Source organism: Colletotrichum siamense, assembly GCF_013390195.1.
Source record: "Colletotrichum siamense strain Cg363 chromosome Unknown KSG_Cg363_contig03, whole genome shotgun sequence".
NCBI lineage: Eukaryota > Fungi > Ascomycota > Sordariomycetes > Glomerellales > Glomerellaceae > Colletotrichum > Colletotrichum siamense.
Genome location: NW_023501016.1, coordinates 5,920,297 through 5,937,409, shown reverse-complemented (window position 1 = coordinate 5,937,409; position 17,113 = coordinate 5,920,297). Strand labels below are relative to the sequence as shown.

Below are 17,113 nucleotides of genomic sequence, written 5' to 3'. Positions count from 1 at the left end.
AAACCCCTCAAAATTAGCTTTAACTTCACACTTAGATAACTCTATACGTACGTAATGCGCAAGAATAAAAAAGATATCATTATAATTACCTAATTAAGGGCTATTAATTAATATATTTTTTATTTACCCATATTACGTACGCATAGAGGTATTAGTAGACGAAGTTTAGGGCGATTTAGTGGTTTTTCGGTAAAAAGCCCCTTTTTTTGCCTTTTTCGGGCTAAAAACTGCGGGGTGGACGCTGTCAACGCAACAGAGTGTAGCAATAGCGGCGACAACGGTTATGGGAAACGCATGAGCAAGGATGGAAAGCTTAGAAGAACCTAGCTGCAAATAGTCGGCGCGACTATCATCTGCGAATAACTTCAATTCTGGCATCATAAAATGACGAATTGAGTGCGGCAGGTGCATGCGTGGGATTCAGGCGGCTCCCTTCCTCGAACGCTCAAGCCTTTATGGGCAAGGTAGATTGCCTTCCTCTCAACAATTGGAGCAGCTCAAGTGAACATGGTCTAGTGTGGGAGTTGAGTGAAAGCCTGGGTTCGGCTAGTTGAGAAATTCGGTGACCCTACATAACTCCAGAAGCTGCTCATTGTTTTTTTCATTTTTGCTCACCCATTTTAGTATGACCAGCGATGTTTGGTCAAAATATTCTCACCTTCGACTTGTACATGTACAAGCCCCACTTTTAAAGTCAACTTTTCCGGGAAGGTCGCGAAGTCGAATACAAATTGTTTGTTCGTTTTCGTTGTGTGGCAATCGAGTAGCAAAGTTCGCTTGAACAGACCAAGCTCGTCTTCTTCCATCTATATAAGTCTAATTGAGTTTGAAACTGAAAGTGGATGGAACAACCTGAACGCCCAAAAGTTCGTGAAACCCAATCGTCTTCGCGTGATTCTCGATTCGTCAATAGGTCATGCCTTTCCCTGCGAGTGCATTGTACTCCAAACTTTTCGCCCTGCCCAAGGATCCGAGATTGATTTCTTACCATGCCTGTCTTCGATCCGCTCAATCATCGTCGAGGTTGGTGTCTGAATAGTAGTCAAAGCTCGCTGGCAGCGGCGCATCCTTGCTGTTGGGTCCATCGGGGTCGACCTCATCGACGAGCTCCTTCTTGACCACCTTGGCAATCTCACTTGTTTCCACCGGCAAAACTCCATGTGCCGGCCATGATGAAGCCTTTTCTGATCGCAGCATCGTTGTCATCCACTGTGCCCATTCCCATGGCTTCTCCCTGCCGCCGGGCAAGCTGTTGAAGTACTCCCAGCCCATAACACCTCCGAACCGCTCATAACGGCCTCGGAGCAGAAGGAGTACGGACCCCAGCATCTCCCAAGGCACCCAGCCGCCGCCATTCTCCGGATTTGTTACCAGGCCGATGACGATCTTCTCTGGCGCCCAACCCTTCGCCAGCAGCATCTCGTACATGACGGGGTTGCTGCAGTCGCCCCAGCCGCAGTAGAACTGGGCATTGTACCACGCGATCTCCTTCCCGCGCATGACCTCGAGTGCCTCGTAGTCGAAGCCGCTCAGGTTCTTGAACGGGTCGAGCAGCGCCATAGCCACGGGCGCCATCGTGATGATGAAGTCCTTCCCAAAGTCTTGCCGTATCCGGTCAATCAGGCGAATCACACCGCCCAAGCTCATCTCCTCCTCGACATCCAAATCGATGCCGTCGAGAGCGTGTTTCCGCACCATGTCGCGCAGCGGGATGTAGTACTTCTCAAACTTGGCCTCGTCGTCGCCGTCGAGCCTCTCATACGAGCCTCGAGCAGCGCCTCCAAGCATGCCCAGCACCTTCACCCCGCTCGCCTGCAGTACGCGCAGCTCGGCCCATAGCGTCAGGAAGCGCGGGTCGTCGGGTCGGTGGTCGTTGAGGGTGAGGGCTTGCGGGTCGTCGTTGATGTGTATCGCGGCGAGGATCACGTGGGTTACGCTAATGTCGGGCTGCGTGATGAGAGGGAGGATGGAGATCGGCTTGCCCTCGGGGGTGTGGTGTGTCTGGTAGTAGGTGATGACGCGGGGGAGGGGCGTGGTTCGCGGTATGGGCGGCATTGGGAGGGAAGGACTCGACGGCCTCGAGAGGCGCGATGTGCGGGAGAAGAGTCGAGGTTGGAATGCGTCGCGTAAGTAGATCGGCCGAGGTCGTCCAAAGAGGTCGGGTCGTGGTTGCAGTAGTGGTTGTGCGCCGCGTGGGAGAGCTTAGCTGGGCTTAGTGCGGGGTGCAGTGAGAGGCGGTCGGAGCAGCTGAACCCCTCGGCGGGACGCGCTGCGTCATGCATGGGCCCGGGCTGGCTTATATAAGGCATGTGCCCCACTAAAGCTATCCGAAGCCCCTGAATCATCAATTGGAATTCACTTTCACTTTCACAGCAAGCCAAGCCATTCACCCTCATCACGTCGGGATGTCAAAGACTCTTTGTCATATTTACTTTAAATTATTCAAACTGAGTTGATACTGAACTTCTGATTCTTCTAACAAGACCACACTCCTGCCGTGTGTTTACCAAATCGGAGCTCCCTTTCCAGGCTTGCTCATGTCCGCCGTCTTGGCGGGATACTGCGAAACCACGAAATAGCACCCAATCGAGTAGACCGTGAGAATGCATCCCACAACATAATACAGCGTGTTGTCGAATACCTCTGGAATCGTCAAGACGAAGAAACTGAACGGCGCAAACGTCCAAATGGTTCCAATAATATTGACCAAACAGAACCCAAGCGAAAGCCCATGCCTCGATCCGTTTCTGAGGTACTGGTGGGTCGGCCCCAAGACAATGAGAACATTGGTGAAGCAGAACCACTGCATCACGCAGCCCTCGCCCATAAACGCGATGCCCAGCAGCACGACCGTGTACATGCCAAGCTGGAGTGCCAGCGCGTAGACCACCGCCGAGAAGACGCTCGGATTACTCCCGAGCACCGAAGCGAAATTGGCTTCGCGTTCCTTGGTAACGGCCCTGTGGATAGTCCACATCTCCAGCGTCGTCCACACGGACAGTGCCGTCGATGTTCCTCTGAGAAACCAATGTTCGTTGTGCTGGATTGCTGCTTTGCCGAGAATGTAGGACCATGTGGAGTCGTGGGCGAGGTAGAAAGAGTGCATCCAGAAAGGCATTGGACCCTTGCCTTCACGAAGAGTGAGGCGGATGACGTACATGTACTGGAGGTAGCCGACGACATAACTGACGGCGGAAGCTATGAGCAATGGTTTGTTGTCTAAGGTGTACACCTCTGTGAGGCGCTGATAGTAGTTGATGTCGGTCATTGTGCTGAGCGTTGAGAACCGACGGAGGATGAATCGATGATACCTGAATTCGATGACGATAACAACATATTAGGAGAAGCAACATGACCAGATGAACCTCAATTCCTTAAATACACAATACCTCGCCTTTTCATCATGGCCTTTCCCGAGGTTTCGTGGGGTGATGCTGAAGTTAGTTTGTGGGTTACGGCGCCGAGATGCCTGATTAGGCAAGTCCAAGCTCCATTTCGTCCCATAGCGCAGTCCGAGCTGACGGAGCCAGGGCATTTCTTCAGCCAAGGAATCAGGAGAAGTTCTTCAGCGGAAATATTGTCCGGCGTACAATCAGGGTCCATTTCTTGGCACTTTCGGCCAGCGGGGTGGCTCCGCTCATGGCACATGCTCGAACGAAGCAGTTGACCACCACTTTCTGGGTTGATGAACAGATGCTACTGATGGGTGGCGGCGAAGCCCAACGAACCGATGAAGGTTGCCATCGCAATTACTAAATAGATCATAGCCCAGGTCTAGCCTTGGTCATTGCTTTTCATCTCCAGACCGTCGCCCGGAAATATACAGTCACGGCAGTCCAACTCGATTAACCACGACTTATTTCTGGTCCTGTTGACCGAAAACACGACGCGACAGGTTGTCCAAATTGTCGACGCGATCGCAAGTTTTGCAGTCGTTTGGCAAGAGAAACTTTCTCTAGCCACCTTTCATTATCCAATAATCTTCGCCAAATCTGCGGACGTACATGTGGCAAGAAATACGGTTTGCCGGCGCAGGTGTGCCATCTTGCTCTGCCATACGTTTCAGACGTAGCCAGTGTTGAGATTTGGCGATGACTAGAGCAGCCATTCCTACCGGAAGTCGTATCGTGGTCGGCGCTCGTGTCGCTTATCAAGATTGTTTCAACATTTGCTGCATTATTGGCTGAGAGTCAAGGTCTAGTCATTGGGCGCAACCCAAGGGCTAGAGCAAAGACCCAATTCATTGGAGATCATCCATCCCAGCCTGCTTGAATTGCGCATGAGCGGTTGTACCTGTCGGCAAAGCGCAAGCAGAAATTTGAAGCTGACGGGATTTTGAGGCAATGTCTGCATGAATATCTCATTTCCGTTGAGGCAGTTGTTGGGGCGTTTTCTGCACATTGACTGATGCCCGAGGCCGATCGCCTTGGCGTAACTGCGGGTGTGTACAGACCCAAGAGCGGCGGCAGAACTTGAGAAGACTTTGGGTCTTGAAATGACACAGAGCTCGCCTCTTCAGTATTGATTAAAAGGTCCTCCTTCACACTTAGTTTCTGAATTGGATCGCAATTGCTTCGAAATCTGTCGTTTTCACCATGACTTATCTTGCTTTCCTGCTGGCCATTCCCGGCTTTTTCAAGTCATCCCTGGATTGTTTTCAGTATGTCCAGCTTGGAAGAGCCTCCCATCAGGATTTCGCCTTATGCGTTGCCAAACTTCAAGCTGCGAAAATGGAGTTCACGCGATGGGGGGAGGCTATGGGCGTTCTGGACGAGAATGCTGATGTATCATCCAGATTTCAACAGGGTTCCTGGAAAGAGAGCGAACTCTTGAAGGCTAAAATGTGGCTCCAGACAATCCAGGATGCTTTTGAGACTGCCAGGAGAAAGTCCGAGCAGTTCAGGGGATTGAACCTGGATGACGAGGACAAGAAACAGGATTTGGAGGTCCTAGATGCAACTCAGGAACTTGAGAAATCCGACAAGCCTTTGAAAGGACTTATCGATGGCATGCGTACAATTGCCATCAAGAGACGCAGAAAGGTTCAGGAGACGGGCCGTCAAACGCGATGGGCGCTATACCGCAAGACCGACTTCAACAGCCTCATCGACTCAATCTGCGAAGCTGTTGATACCCTTGTCAAACTATTCCCATCGGTCCAGCCTCAACACAATTCCTTGTGTGCAGAGGAGGCGGGCCATTTCAAGTCACAGGCGATGCAACAGCTTTTGGAAGTTCTCGGAAACCATGATCAGCTTCTACGCGATGCCTTGCTGAACAGGGCAAGGGCAGAAGGCCATACCTTCACCGATGTGTCAGTGAGCGGTGGAATGGGTACTAGGCTTGGGGACGAGCACACGAACAACCTTGACGCCAAGTCGGCATCAATGACGTTCAATGGCCTTCGCATCGAGAATTCGGAGAACACAAGTGCAGACCATAAATACGCCTTCGACAAGGATGTTACATTAGCAATGCTGAAGAATCGTGGCTAGAATGACCAGGTCGGTTTGTTGTTGTGAGGGTCAATAATAAGAGAGCCCTGCCATCTCAAAGATGTATCATTGAATCATTTTTGCAGATTTATGAGAAAGTAGGTACTCGAAGAGAAAGCGTCGCTATGCTGGTGCTTGTCTTGCTAAATGTCAAAGCCCCATGCCACGGGGAGCATCGTGACCCACATCAACCCTACCTACTCTCGACCTCCAACAGAGTGATTGATTGGAAATAAATCAATAGAGGGAAAAAGTCGTTATAGATGCAGGGCATCGAATGTTTTATACGACATCTGCTACGGCATTCAAGCCGGGGTGGCCCCACAATCATTGAGATAGGTGGAATGCAAGACGGACAACGGACCGATGCTTGTGCCCGTCATATCCCCAGAGCTTGTTGTTTTCATGATTCCTAGACTTTATGGCATTGCAGTTTTAATCGTCAGATCCTAATCGGTCCGTGAGCGTTGAGCCTCAGTCGACGTCCAAAATCCGGGATGTTTAGACGGAGCCATCCGGCCCAACGGACTACTCCGGCGACCGGAACCAACGCCAGCACCTGGAATGATCCGAATACAGAAGGAGACCCGGAGAAGTCCATCCAATCCCGCTAAGCTTATTGTTTGAACAATGAACGACTGCGGGTCTACCCCGTACTAGGAACGCGTTGCCCATGGGGTGTAAGCACGGTCACCGCCAGCGACGGATCATTCCCGCAATACTTCTCCAGCCAGTCTCAACTTACACAACCTGTTGCCAACATGAACCCTGACTGAGAGGTTCTTTTCATGATTCTCGAGTTTCAGCGGCATTTTTGTAGGATGGAAAATGGGGGACAAACTATCTTGCTTGGTGCTCTTTCAACAGGCCATGCATGTGTAAGTCCACGCCACCACGAGCAACGCCATCTTGAACTCGGGTCAGACGGCTCTAGATCCAGTTTTGGGATGCCTCAGAGGTTCAAGTGGCTCGATCTCCACTTAGGAATTTGCGGAGTCCCCATGGCACGACCTAGAGGGGGAACCCAGTCTTCCCGCCTCCCATGCCATGGTTCAAATCCGAGCCCAACCCTTTCCATCTTTCTCTGAGGTCTGGAGAAGTTTCAACTCTTCAGAGGACTCTCGCTAAACCTTTGCAATGGCCATCATCGACAAGAAGATTTACGAGCAAACCCCCAAAGAGGCGATTTCGTGGAAGATACTCTGCTATGCAATCATCCTGTCCTTCTCCGGCTCAGCCCATGGTGCGTAGACAAGCTTTAACCAGCCGCATGCCAAGCATTGGCGTACTAACCGTTGCTGTCACCAACAGGCTTCAACACGGCCAACATATCGGGCGTCCTCGCCTTCTCCCCCTTCAAGAAGCACTTCGAGCTGAGCGGCATGTCGGAAGAGTCCCTCGCTGATTGGAAGGCTTGGATCACCTCCATGCTGATCCTCGGCTCCTGCGTCGGATCTCTCATCATCGCCCCCATCAACGACAAGCTGGGGAGGAAATGGTCTCTTGGCCTGTCTGCCTTCGTCTACTCCGTGTCGGCCATACTGATGAGCGCCAACCCGGGGGTTGCCGGAGGCAGAGCTGAGCTTCTCGTCGGCCGGTTCCTGTCAGGGGCAGGATCCGGAGCAGCAAGCGTCGTCGGCACGAACTACATGGCCGAGATCGCACCTAGCGCTATTCGGGGCGGGTTGACCGCATCATACAACGCCAACACGATGCTCTCTGTCGGCCTCGCGTACTGGATCAACTACGGCGCGCTGCTTAACCTCGGCGGCTCCAATGCACAATGGCAAGTTCCCATGGGTGTTCAGGCCTTGCCCGGCATCATTCTCATCGTCGGGCTTTTCTTCGTGCCTGAGTCGCCGAGATGGCTGTTGAGCAAGGGTAAGTCGGAGGCCGCTGAGGCAGCACTCGAGAACTTGAGATCTCTTCCTAGAGATCACGCGTACCTTCGTCAGGAGTTGTACGACATCCGTGCTGGACTCGAACACGAACTTGCTCTTGCTCCTGGCTTCAAGGGCTTCCTCAAGGAAATGGCGTCTTCGAATGTTCGAAAGCGTCTTGCTCTGGTCATGATGATGCAGATCGGGTTTCAATTTTCTGGCGGCAATACCTTGACATACTACATGACATCCGTAAGTTCATGTCCTATCCCAAAACATGAATACTGTTCTATATAGCTTTTCTGACAGCCGTATCTAGATCTTAGAGTCTATCGGCATCACCTCGAACTCCTTCAACTACCTCTTTGCTGGCATTTACGGCATGGTCAAATTCTTCTCGGTTCTTCTATACTGCCTCTTTATCATCGACAGACTCGGTCGCCGAACCGGACTCTTCGTCGGCTCAGGTCTCATTCTAGTGTCCCTCACCTACATCACCGTCTTCCTTGCAGTGTCCGACAAGTCCGGAGAGATATCCAAGGCCGGCGGCTTGGTAGCCGTGGTTTTCATCTACATTTTCGCCGTCGGCTACAGTTTCTCATGGGCCGTTGCGCCGTACATGATCAACGCGGAAGCCTTTCCAACCAAGATCCGCTCCACTTGTATGGCTATTTGTATTGCCTGGCAGTACCTAGTCAACTTTGCCTTGTCACGAGCACAGCCGAACATGGTCCTCGCGATGCACTCGTGGGGCCCCTTTTGCCTCTTCACGTGCGTTACGCTGTGTATGACGGTCTATGCGTACTTCGCGTACCCTGAGACGAAGGGCTTGTCGATGGAGCATATGGAGGAGTTGTTCAACATGCCTTGGTACCGTGTCGGTAGGGCCAGCACCAAGGTTATCATTGCGGTGGGTGCGGAACCTACCTTGGATGAGAAGAAGGAGAGGGGTATCAATGTCGAGCAGACGGAGGATGCTGGAAAACCGCGTACTGCTTGATTAATAGGTTTCTCTCGGCATTATCTTCGGAGACGCCGGGCGAGACAAGTCTCAAAAGCATGGATTTATACAAGATGTCGATAGAGGACAAGATCAAAGAATATAGGGAGGAGTTCAATCTGAATGATATAGAATGGGATCAGGTTCAAATCACGAATCTGCGATCATTGTCATGCATTGCTTCATGGAAATGAAAAGGCGCCTGCTTCATGAAAGCCCTCAACGAGGTCTAATTTGATCATTTCATCATTTTGATATCGTTAAATAGCCTCCTCGTACTGGTTAATCAACCGCTGAGGCACAAGCCCCCGCAATACAACAACGCCCGCATGCACAATACCCCATCTAACAGTCGTCAGGATATCCGCCATAATCCACACCAAGCCATTTGTCCGTCTCTTCTCCCTTCTCAGCGTCGCATCATTACGCTCCACCCGTTCCGACATACTCGAGATCAACGCATCCATCTCGCCCTGCGGGTCCCAAATCATCTCGTCTTCCTCGCAGTCCTCATCTTCGTCAAACTCCCCCATCGCGTCAAAGTTTCTGCGCGAAGGCACGCCGTAGTTCCTGTTCGGCCGCGCATGATGGAACGCCCAACACGTCAACGTCGCCAGATAAAGACACCATGGAACGTGGAAGAGGTTCATCGCCTCCGTGCCACTCAGAGTCTTCTTGGTCTCTCGCAACATTTGCGCTGCATGCCACGCGGCCGCTGTGGCAGACTGCTTTTGTCCTACGCTCTGGTCTGACGGGGTTGCTGCAGAGGATTCCACTGGTCTTGAGCCCTGCGCCTCACTTGGGCCATTATTCGTTGCGGAAGCCCATCTCTTAACGACCTGCGCGGACCGCATATAGTCCTTCTGCTGGACTGGTCTGCCGAGTATATGTCTTGCGCCAGCATAAATCTGCACATCCAAGAAGTCCATGTTCAACAGCGCCTGGGCGGAGTGATACAGAGCCTTGTATGCCGCCGTAAAGGATTCGAACTCCATCTTCCGAACATCGTCATCTGGCGATGGCGGTCCTCGCGGCATTTGGGCAAAGAAGTTGTTGCAGTACCAATCGAAGTCGCTCCTCCAAGCATCATAGCCTGAGCTCAGTGTCTTGCGCCATCCGGAGCCTGGACCTGGACTCTCTCCGGAAATTACTCCAAGGGCAGTCTGATCTCGACGGCCCATGTCCCAGGCAACGGACATCAGACCGTGGAGCACAAGAATGCGAGAGAAGCCACTGAGACCATGGGTTCTCGGACCGGATGGCATGAGATACGCCTTCAGGACAGGTAGGTAGAACGTTCTCTGGTCGCTAATGCTGGATCGCCACGCAGATACCCACTCTGTCGCGTCTCTCGCCTCCCAGATGCTCTGGTTGCAGGGGAGCTCGAGGCGAAGCTCGAAGGCGGACATGCAGAGGCTCTGGCAGAAGAGCACTGCGTGTTGCGTATCCCACATGAAGCAAAGTAGAGCAAGCCTACTACTGAGTTAGTGGTCTTCGCTAGACACAGTCTTTGAGCAGAACTTACCTCTTCTTCTGTTCGGCCTCGGCCCACTTCTTCCACAGCTTATCTAAAGAACCGGCGCTCTCATCTCCACCGACCGGTGGCGGCCCCGGCGGTCTTACAGATTGGCAGTCAGAACGTCTAATGAGGTTGATCAAGAGGCCGTGGAACAGGTGGCTCATGTCATGCTGCTTCTGACCTGCACGAGACTTTCCGAAGCACTCCACCAACAGGATCGTCTGCAACGTCCATAACTCTGGCCTTGGAGAGAACCCAGCATGCGCGAATATGCTTGGCCTGATTACATCATGTATGCAGACGGCTAGCTGGTGGCAATCCTTGCTTGAGTAAGTCGCTCCTAGCAGAAGAATGGAGAGGAGTAGAAGTGGCTCGGTGTCTGCACAGTTGAATGTTTCGAGGTGCATCAGGGGATAAGCCGTGTTGAAGCGAGTAAAGAACAGGTGAAGATAGGAGTTGAGAGAGTCAACGGATAACAGGGGGTGCTCCCAGATGGTATAACGCTGATCGGGGAGACAGGGCTTGGCTGCATCGGCGGTATTAAGAAGTCTCTCTCGAATCTTCTCATCAATAGTTGGAGTATTGAGAGGCTTCCTAAGGGATGACAGAGGTCGCTCTGGCTCCAAAATTGGAGCAGGTCGACTGACTGCTGTATAGCGCTTTCGGGTCGGTCCCGACGCTTCGGCGGCGCGCCGTGCGGAATTCATATCCGAGTTTCTCTCCGCAGAGCTGCGTGGCGCAGGTCTCTTTGGAGGCTCCCTCGGCGGTAGCTCTTGTGGAGCAGATTGTATAACGGTGTTATAACTTGGCGGCTTATCTTGGCCACTGTTGTCGGTTGGTGCAACGTCCATGGGGTCGATCCAAAGTTGAGCACTCTTCATAGACTCAGGCGTAATTGCAATGTTGGTCTGTGTCCGTGCAATTGACGGGTTCTCCGGTAGTTGAGTGTTGTACTCTTGAGTTGATGTTTTGGATGTAATCATGGGACCAGCAGCCTCTTGCATGTTAAAAAGCCAGTTGTAGTCTAAGGCGGTGGTATAAGGCATATTAAACGAACTGGCAGTATCCGGCTGGAAGATCTGGTCATAGTCCAGATGCTCGCTGGAGAACGGGTCGCCCCAGTTAATGGGCTGATTGGCATCCAGGTCGAATTGGTTGTCGGGTGCTCCAAAATTATGAAATTGTAGCGCTGGAGGGAAGCCAGCAAAGTCGTTGACGGTCTCTGACGTGGCGAATAGGTTGCCACGATCAAAGGGGTAAGAATGGTTTGAGTCAAAGCTCGCAGGTCGTAGATCAACCGTGTGACGCCTGTGAATGTCCGGTGAAATACTTCCGACTGAGAAGTCTTGTTCTCCAGTTGCGTCAAAAGAAGAAACACTTTGGTCTCCGTCGGTAGGCTCCGGTTCCGGTGAAGGTACTTGAGTGGTTTGCGGGCGGGCGCGTCCTGAGGTTCTACCCCGGCCTGGAGGGTACGGACAGGGTCTCTTTTCAACAACAGAGCCGTCTGGTGCTTTCCAAGATCTTTTCCTAGTGTCCAAAACACCAAAACCTGGTCCACCTGCTTCGAGATCCTTTTGGCGGTGACGGTCCATATGCCGTTCTAGTCGTGTTAGTTATGATGGTGCCATAAGACTCACTGAACCAGGCTGCCTATTGCGTGATTCAGGGGTTTACTACAACTTACTCAACAGGTCAGGGCGCTTAAAGTGAGCGCTGCAAATGTCGCAACTCAAACCACCAGGCTGATGATTGAGAGCATGGCGTTGCATATGCTCAGCCCGAGTGAACCGTTTGCTACAGCCCGGGTGAGAGCAGGTGAACGTCTTCTCTTCACCTAGGTAACCGTCCGAGCTCTCGCTGTTGTGACGATAGCTGGCGCTGCCCGCCATAGCGGTCTGGGAGTCGCTCATGGTTGTCCAATGGGGGTCATCCACTTCCGAGTACAGTGCAATTTCTTCACCCCTGACAGGATGTAGAGAGGTCTCAGCCAGGTTGCTGAAGGCTGGGAAAGAAAGCTGGATGTGCGCATAGGACGATCTGGGTTGTGAATTGGATCATATCGCCGGAGATGGGGGAATGGGGAGGGTCATAGGCCGTGCGACGCCGTAGGATCGGTTCCACTTCTCCGCATTCTGGCTCTCTCGGCGCTGCGCGGTTGCGGTATCTTGCATGTTGTGTAGCGTTGCAACCCGTATCTGCTACGAGGGTATTGATAGGAGTGCGAGATATTCGCAGGTTGACGGAGGGCGATGGCCGGCATGCCCCTCCCCCACTTACGCCACTCCTGATAAGACATTGGTTCTCCGCGATCCCACCCCAGGACAGCTCGCCCGAGAGATAAGAGTGGGGTAAGGCGACTTCGGGGGCTACGCTTGTATGATAGACTCCAAATGCGGGCGTGTCTTATCTTATTGGAGCGGACGTCTGATAGTTTGGAGATACCAGTTGAGTTTACGAAAGACCAAGGAGAACTCGGAGATGGGTAGCCGGAGGAGGGGTCACGTTGTGCACGGCGCAGACTCGGCATTCGTGACAACGCTATGTGCGACCATCGGATTGAGTCGAAGTGGTGTCCATGATGCGATCAATTCCACTCTTAGGATATTGATGTGTGAGGGAATGAGGCGCATGAGTGTCCATATGTTCGCCGCTCTGCGTCTTTGCGGAAGCGGTCCTCCCGGGCCTTGATCATATTTATGCACGCGAACAATCATTGGGTCAGTTCTCGGGCCCCCATACCAGCCGCATCTTCTCATATGTTCATCTGCTGAGTAAACAAGGGCTCATCTTTTGAATTGCGCCTGAAATTGTTTGGTGTTGTATTCAAGACTAGTCAACATCATGGCATCAGCAAGGAGTTACATCATTCAAGAAAAGATCCAGCGAGATGTCAGTAGCAGGCTACATGTAAGTCAAGAATGCCCTTGTTCTCTTCTTTGCACAAGCTTGATGAAATCCTAGGAGTGTAGACAATAGTTAACCATGCGAATAGGTCGTCATCGTCGGCGCTGGTCTTGGCGGCCTAGGAGCGGCCATCGCAACATTGCTGGCCGGACATGAAGTGACTGTCCTCGAATCTGCGCCAGCCATCGGCGAGGTCGGCGCTGGTATCCAAGTCCTGCCCAATGCAGCCCGTGTGCTCTTCTCCTGGGGCTTGGAGGAGAAGCTGGAGAAGTATGCGACCAAGCCCCAGAAGTGCAACTTCATCGGCTGGAAGGGCAACTTCTTGGGTGACATGGACTACCACAAGTACGCCGCCGCAGCAGGTGGCTTCCCTTTTTGGGACTTTCATCGATCCGATCTCCACCGATGCCTCCTTGAGCGCGCCGTCGAGCTGGGAGCCGAGCTGGTCACAAACGCCAAGGTTGAGACATTCATTGTGTCTGAAGACCAGATGTCACCGACCGTGTTCTTGGCGGACGGAAGGACCATGACTGCCGATCTCATTGTTGGCGCAGACGGCATCGCTTCCAACCTTAGAGAGCAGTTCCTCGGCAAGTCCGACCCGCCCCAGCTTACCGGCGACTTGGCATATCGGCTTCTTCTGAACACCGCCGACATGCTCAAAGATCCCGACCTGCGCCACTTCGTCGAGAACCCTCAAGTCAACTACTGGGTCGGGCCCGACAAGCACGCCGTCAACTACGTTCTTAAGGGCGGCAAGCTGTTCAACATGGTTCTTCTGGTCCCTGACGACATGCCCGTCGATGGAGGAAACACCCTCAAAGGCAACATCGAGGAGATGCGAGCGCACTATGACGGGTGGGACCCCCGTATCAGCAAGATGCTGCTGATGTGCGACGAGGTTCTCAAGTGGAGGCTTTGCATCAGGCCCGGTCTCGACCCAACGTGGTCTCACCCGTCTGGCGCATTCACCATGCTCGGCGACGCCGTCCACGCTACCCTCCCCTACCTTGCCAGTGGTGCTGGTATGGCACTTGAGGACGGTGGTGTTCTCGGCCTGTGCCTTGCTCGCTTGACCGACAAGTCAGCCGCGGGAAAGAAGCAAGCTTTGAAGATCTATGAGGATTGCCGTCGGGAAAGGACGGAGAAGGTTGTGCGCCGCGGCACATACAACCAGTGGATGTATCACCTGCATGACGGAGAGGAACAGGTTGACCGCGACGAGAAGTTTACGCAATTTGGTGAGATGGATGATGAGTGGTTGAGCGGAGAGTCGCCTGTTCTGCCTGAATCTCAGGAGACAGGGGAGGACCCGTTCCCCTGGAGGTACCACGGTGTCGGCAGGTGGCTGCTGACCTATGACATGTGGAAGGACATTGAGTCAAAGTGGCCGTCCGCTCCAGTTGAAGCTGCATCACAGAGCGAGCATACACCTAGAGCGAGTCTGTAAGGTCTTGCACTTGTAGAATACAACGTAATTTCATCGAACATTGATTCCCACCTCATGCATGTATCGTCTATTTGTTGGTGGTGGAGCTGCCTCTAAGAGTCGTCACCGTGCTCCATCACACTGATAAATAAGTAGCGAACTGATGATTCACAGACGATATCCTAATGGCCTTTCAGCTTCATCTTCATCGCGCCTTATAGATGTGGAAGACCACCCAAGGGATACGCCGGCGATGACATTCTTCCCTTCGTGTGGGTGCTCTTCAACCTTCTTGACTACCTCAACTCGTTTTGGCTCGATAAAATTGAGGCCAACTACTAAGACCTTTGAGAAAGACATGCATGTGGTATTGACACCGCGGTGTGGTTAAAAGTAACTTAAACTTTTCTGTATTTTCTCAATGCATATTCTATCATCATGATGCGTCGCTTTACGACTAATGGTGTGGTCTTTTTGACCCCCCGTAAACTTTCAAACCCTTTATACCTGCGCCGTGACCTCCGCATTATCGACCTTGTAGAACTCATAATCATTGTAACCCTTCTCAGGGGGCTCCGCGCCGTAGAATGTGGTCCGGTCATAAGGGTTGAGGGCGTAACCGCTCTTCAAGCGCTCCACAAGATCGGGGTTGGCGATGAAGTGCCTGCCAAAGACAATCGCGTCGGCCTCGCCGCTCTTCACCTTCGTCGGCGCGTTGTCTCTGTTGAAGTTGCCCGCAGTGAGGAAGTGGATACCGGCAGGCTTGAGGATGTCCCTGAACTGGGTCAAGTTATTGCTCTGCTTGCCGAGAGAAGCCAGCTTCTGCTCCTCGTCGAGAACCTCATCGAAGCGGGGCTCAATCCTGGGCATGGTGTCAGCATCGATTGCTTTATATGAGTGACAATCGAGAAGCTCACATGTGGACGTAGGCAGGTCTTTGGCTCTCAGGAAGCCCGGCCAGGCGCTCTGAGATGTAGGTCCAGTGCTTGTTGGGGTCACTGTCCTTGGTGCCTTGGAAGTAGTTGTAAGGTGAGAGGCGAATGCCGACCTTCTCAGGGCCGATAGCGGCGGCGACCGCCTCGACAACCTCGAGCAGGAATCTTGAGCGGTTCTCGATGGAGCCGCCGTAGGCATCCGTGCGGGTGTTGATGTTGTCGTGGAGGAACTGCTCAAGGAGGTAACCGTTCGCACCTATTGCCCTCATGAGTACATCTTCAACTTCATACCAGACGGTGTATCATACCGTGAATTTCAACACCGTCGAAACCAGCCACCTCAACGGCACGCTTGGAAGCAGCCGCCCACTCAGCAGTGAGAGCCTTGATCTCCTCCACGGTCATTGCCCTGGGAGGTCCATCCTTGCACTCAGTGCCGTCGAGGTACTTTCCGTCCATGGGCTGGGTTCCTGATGAGATGGGAGTCTCGCCGCCGCGCATGCCAGCGGATGAGGCTCTGCCAGTGTGCCACAGCTGAACATAGATGAAGCCACCCTTAGCGTGGACGGCGTCTGTCACCTTCTTCCATCCTTGCAGCTGAGAGTCTGTGAAGACACCCGCCACGCCGGGGTAGGCACTGGCATTGAGGCAGATGTCGGTGGCCTCTGTGATCTGGAGACCGCCGGCACTGGCGCGCGCACCGTAGTACTGGACCACGCGGGAACCCGGGACATGAACTCCGCGAGACTCAAACTCGCTGCGCATACGGGTGCATGGTGCCTTGAAGACGTCAGTCAGATGGCCAAGGATTGAGGATGATGATGGTCAACGTACCTGAACAATACGGTGCTGGAGGCTCAGGCCTCCAAGCTTCAAGGGGGTGAAGAGGGCCGTGTCCTTGAGTGCGGCGTAGACCGGGGGAGGGGTGGTGGCTTTAGGCATATTGGTAGTTGATGACTAGGTATGAGTGAAAGATCGAACGATGGTTATCTCTACCAATCTCAGTTAGATGTCCTGAAATGGTTGTGCCGTATCAAGCCAGTCAAGACCGTTGGAGAAGCCGGGTTTTGAGCAGTTGAGCTGAGGCTTGAATCCAAGCTGTAAAGCCACAACCACTCCACAAAAGATTGAATCTGTTCAACTTCCAGAGATCATTCCGTAGATCCATTGCGTGCTAGCTCACGATTCCCCATCCCCCGGGAGTGGAAGTGGAGGCTGGGAGCACCCGACGTTGGGGTAGCTGGTGGATCTATCTCGAGAGTGGGGGACAACAGCCCTTGACCTTGACCGGGCGATACCCCTATCTCGACTACCCCAGACTGCCAGTCCACTCCCGCGCCATTGACGAATGGGAATGGGACGAAAGCAGTAAACCCACGCTTGATAAGCTTGGCCAGGGGCTTGTCAGGAGGTGGAATATGCAGGATATTCTCCGACCCCGCGTTTCTGGCGCGGCTGGCACGGATGTGACGCAGCTTAAGCTAGGTCATGTTCTGGACTCTTCAACGGGACGAGATAGGAATTTCGGTTAGTCAACTACCTGATCTGAATGACTAGTGTCCGCCGGCTGGGTACCGAGTACGCGGGAAGAGCCCACCAAACGCTGTTTCCCCTTTCCTACCGCAAGGTTGATGCCGTTTCTATGCCAGTAGGACATTGCTTTAGCAGTTCGCTTGAATTCAATTCTTGCCTACCTTATGACATTAGTGCCGCCACGATAGTGTCAAATAGCCAACTTCTGGCAAAATCTGATGATGCCAACGCTAGAGACTGAGGACACTATTCATGGTTTGGAGCTCCTCCAATTCAACGTTCATGCTCGAATGTGTCTTGTGCAGACTATATTCCCAATAACAAGACATTGAAAGATTCGACATTGAAGGGGCAGGTATGCCTGGGTCATGCAGCTAGCTGCATGGGACTGTCATTTTCGCTTTCACACACGTAAAAA

General features: G+C 52.8%; 7 protein-coding genes across 7 annotated transcripts; 3 read left to right on the top strand and 4 right to left on the bottom strand.

The window, feature by feature from the left end:
• Positions 1-1,008: 1,008 nt before the first annotated feature.
• CGCS363_v005576 (uncharacterized protein) lies at positions 1,009-2,055 on the bottom strand (the record flags this gene model as incomplete). Its single annotated transcript, XM_036637425.1, has 1 exon — positions 1,009-2,055. One exon carries the CDS (start codon positions 2,053-2,055, stop codon positions 1,009-1,011), a length of 1,047 nt encoding a protein of 348 aa, XP_036498939.1.
• A 448-nt stretch (positions 2,056-2,503) lies between these two features.
• Positions 2,504-3,160, bottom strand: CGCS363_v005575 (uncharacterized protein; the record flags this gene model as incomplete). Its single annotated transcript, XM_036637424.1, has 1 exon — positions 2,504-3,160. The coding sequence occupies one exon, from the start codon at positions 3,158-3,160 to the stop codon at positions 2,504-2,506; it is 657 nt and encodes a 218-aa protein (XP_036498936.1).
• Positions 3,161-4,595: 1,435 nt separating this feature from the next.
• Positions 4,596-5,495, top strand: het-s (Heterokaryon incompatibility protein s; the record flags this gene model as incomplete). The annotated part of the gene is made up of 1 exon (XM_036637423.1): positions 4,596-5,495. One exon carries the CDS (start codon positions 4,596-4,598, stop codon positions 5,493-5,495), a length of 900 nt encoding a protein of 299 aa, XP_036498937.1.
• A 1,137-nt stretch (positions 5,496-6,632) lies between these two features.
• qutD-13 (putative quinate permease) lies at positions 6,633-8,375 on the top strand (the record flags this gene model as incomplete). The annotated part of the gene is made up of 3 exons (XM_036637422.1): positions 6,633-6,738; positions 6,807-7,627; positions 7,695-8,375. 3 exons carry the CDS (start codon positions 6,633-6,635, stop codon positions 8,373-8,375), a joined length of 1,608 nt encoding a protein of 535 aa, XP_036498934.1.
• Positions 8,376-8,635: 260 nt separating this feature from the next.
• On the bottom strand, positions 8,636-11,804 carry hxnR-1 (Nicotinate catabolism cluster-specific transcription factor; the record flags this gene model as incomplete). The annotated part of the gene is made up of 3 exons (XM_036637421.1): positions 8,636-9,848; positions 9,901-11,494; positions 11,579-11,804. The coding sequence occupies 3 exons, from the start codon at positions 11,802-11,804 to the stop codon at positions 8,636-8,638; spliced, it is 3,033 nt and encodes a 1,010-aa protein (XP_036498935.1).
• Positions 11,805-12,735: 931 nt separating this feature from the next.
• On the top strand, positions 12,736-14,569 carry OpS4-7 (FAD-dependent monooxygenase OpS4; the record flags this gene model as incomplete). The annotated part of the gene is made up of 3 exons (XM_036637420.1): positions 12,736-12,801; positions 12,887-14,244; positions 14,425-14,569. 3 exons carry the CDS (start codon positions 12,736-12,738, stop codon positions 14,567-14,569), a joined length of 1,569 nt encoding a protein of 522 aa, XP_036497665.1.
• Positions 14,570-14,728: 159 nt separating this feature from the next.
• hxnT (Flavin oxidoreductase hxnT) lies at positions 14,729-16,104 on the bottom strand (the record flags this gene model as incomplete). The annotated part of the gene is made up of 4 exons (XM_036637419.1): positions 14,729-15,089; positions 15,145-15,418; positions 15,471-15,942; positions 15,997-16,104. 4 exons carry the CDS (start codon positions 16,102-16,104, stop codon positions 14,729-14,731), a joined length of 1,215 nt encoding a protein of 404 aa, XP_036497666.1.
• Positions 16,105-17,113: the final 1,009 nt, after the last annotated feature.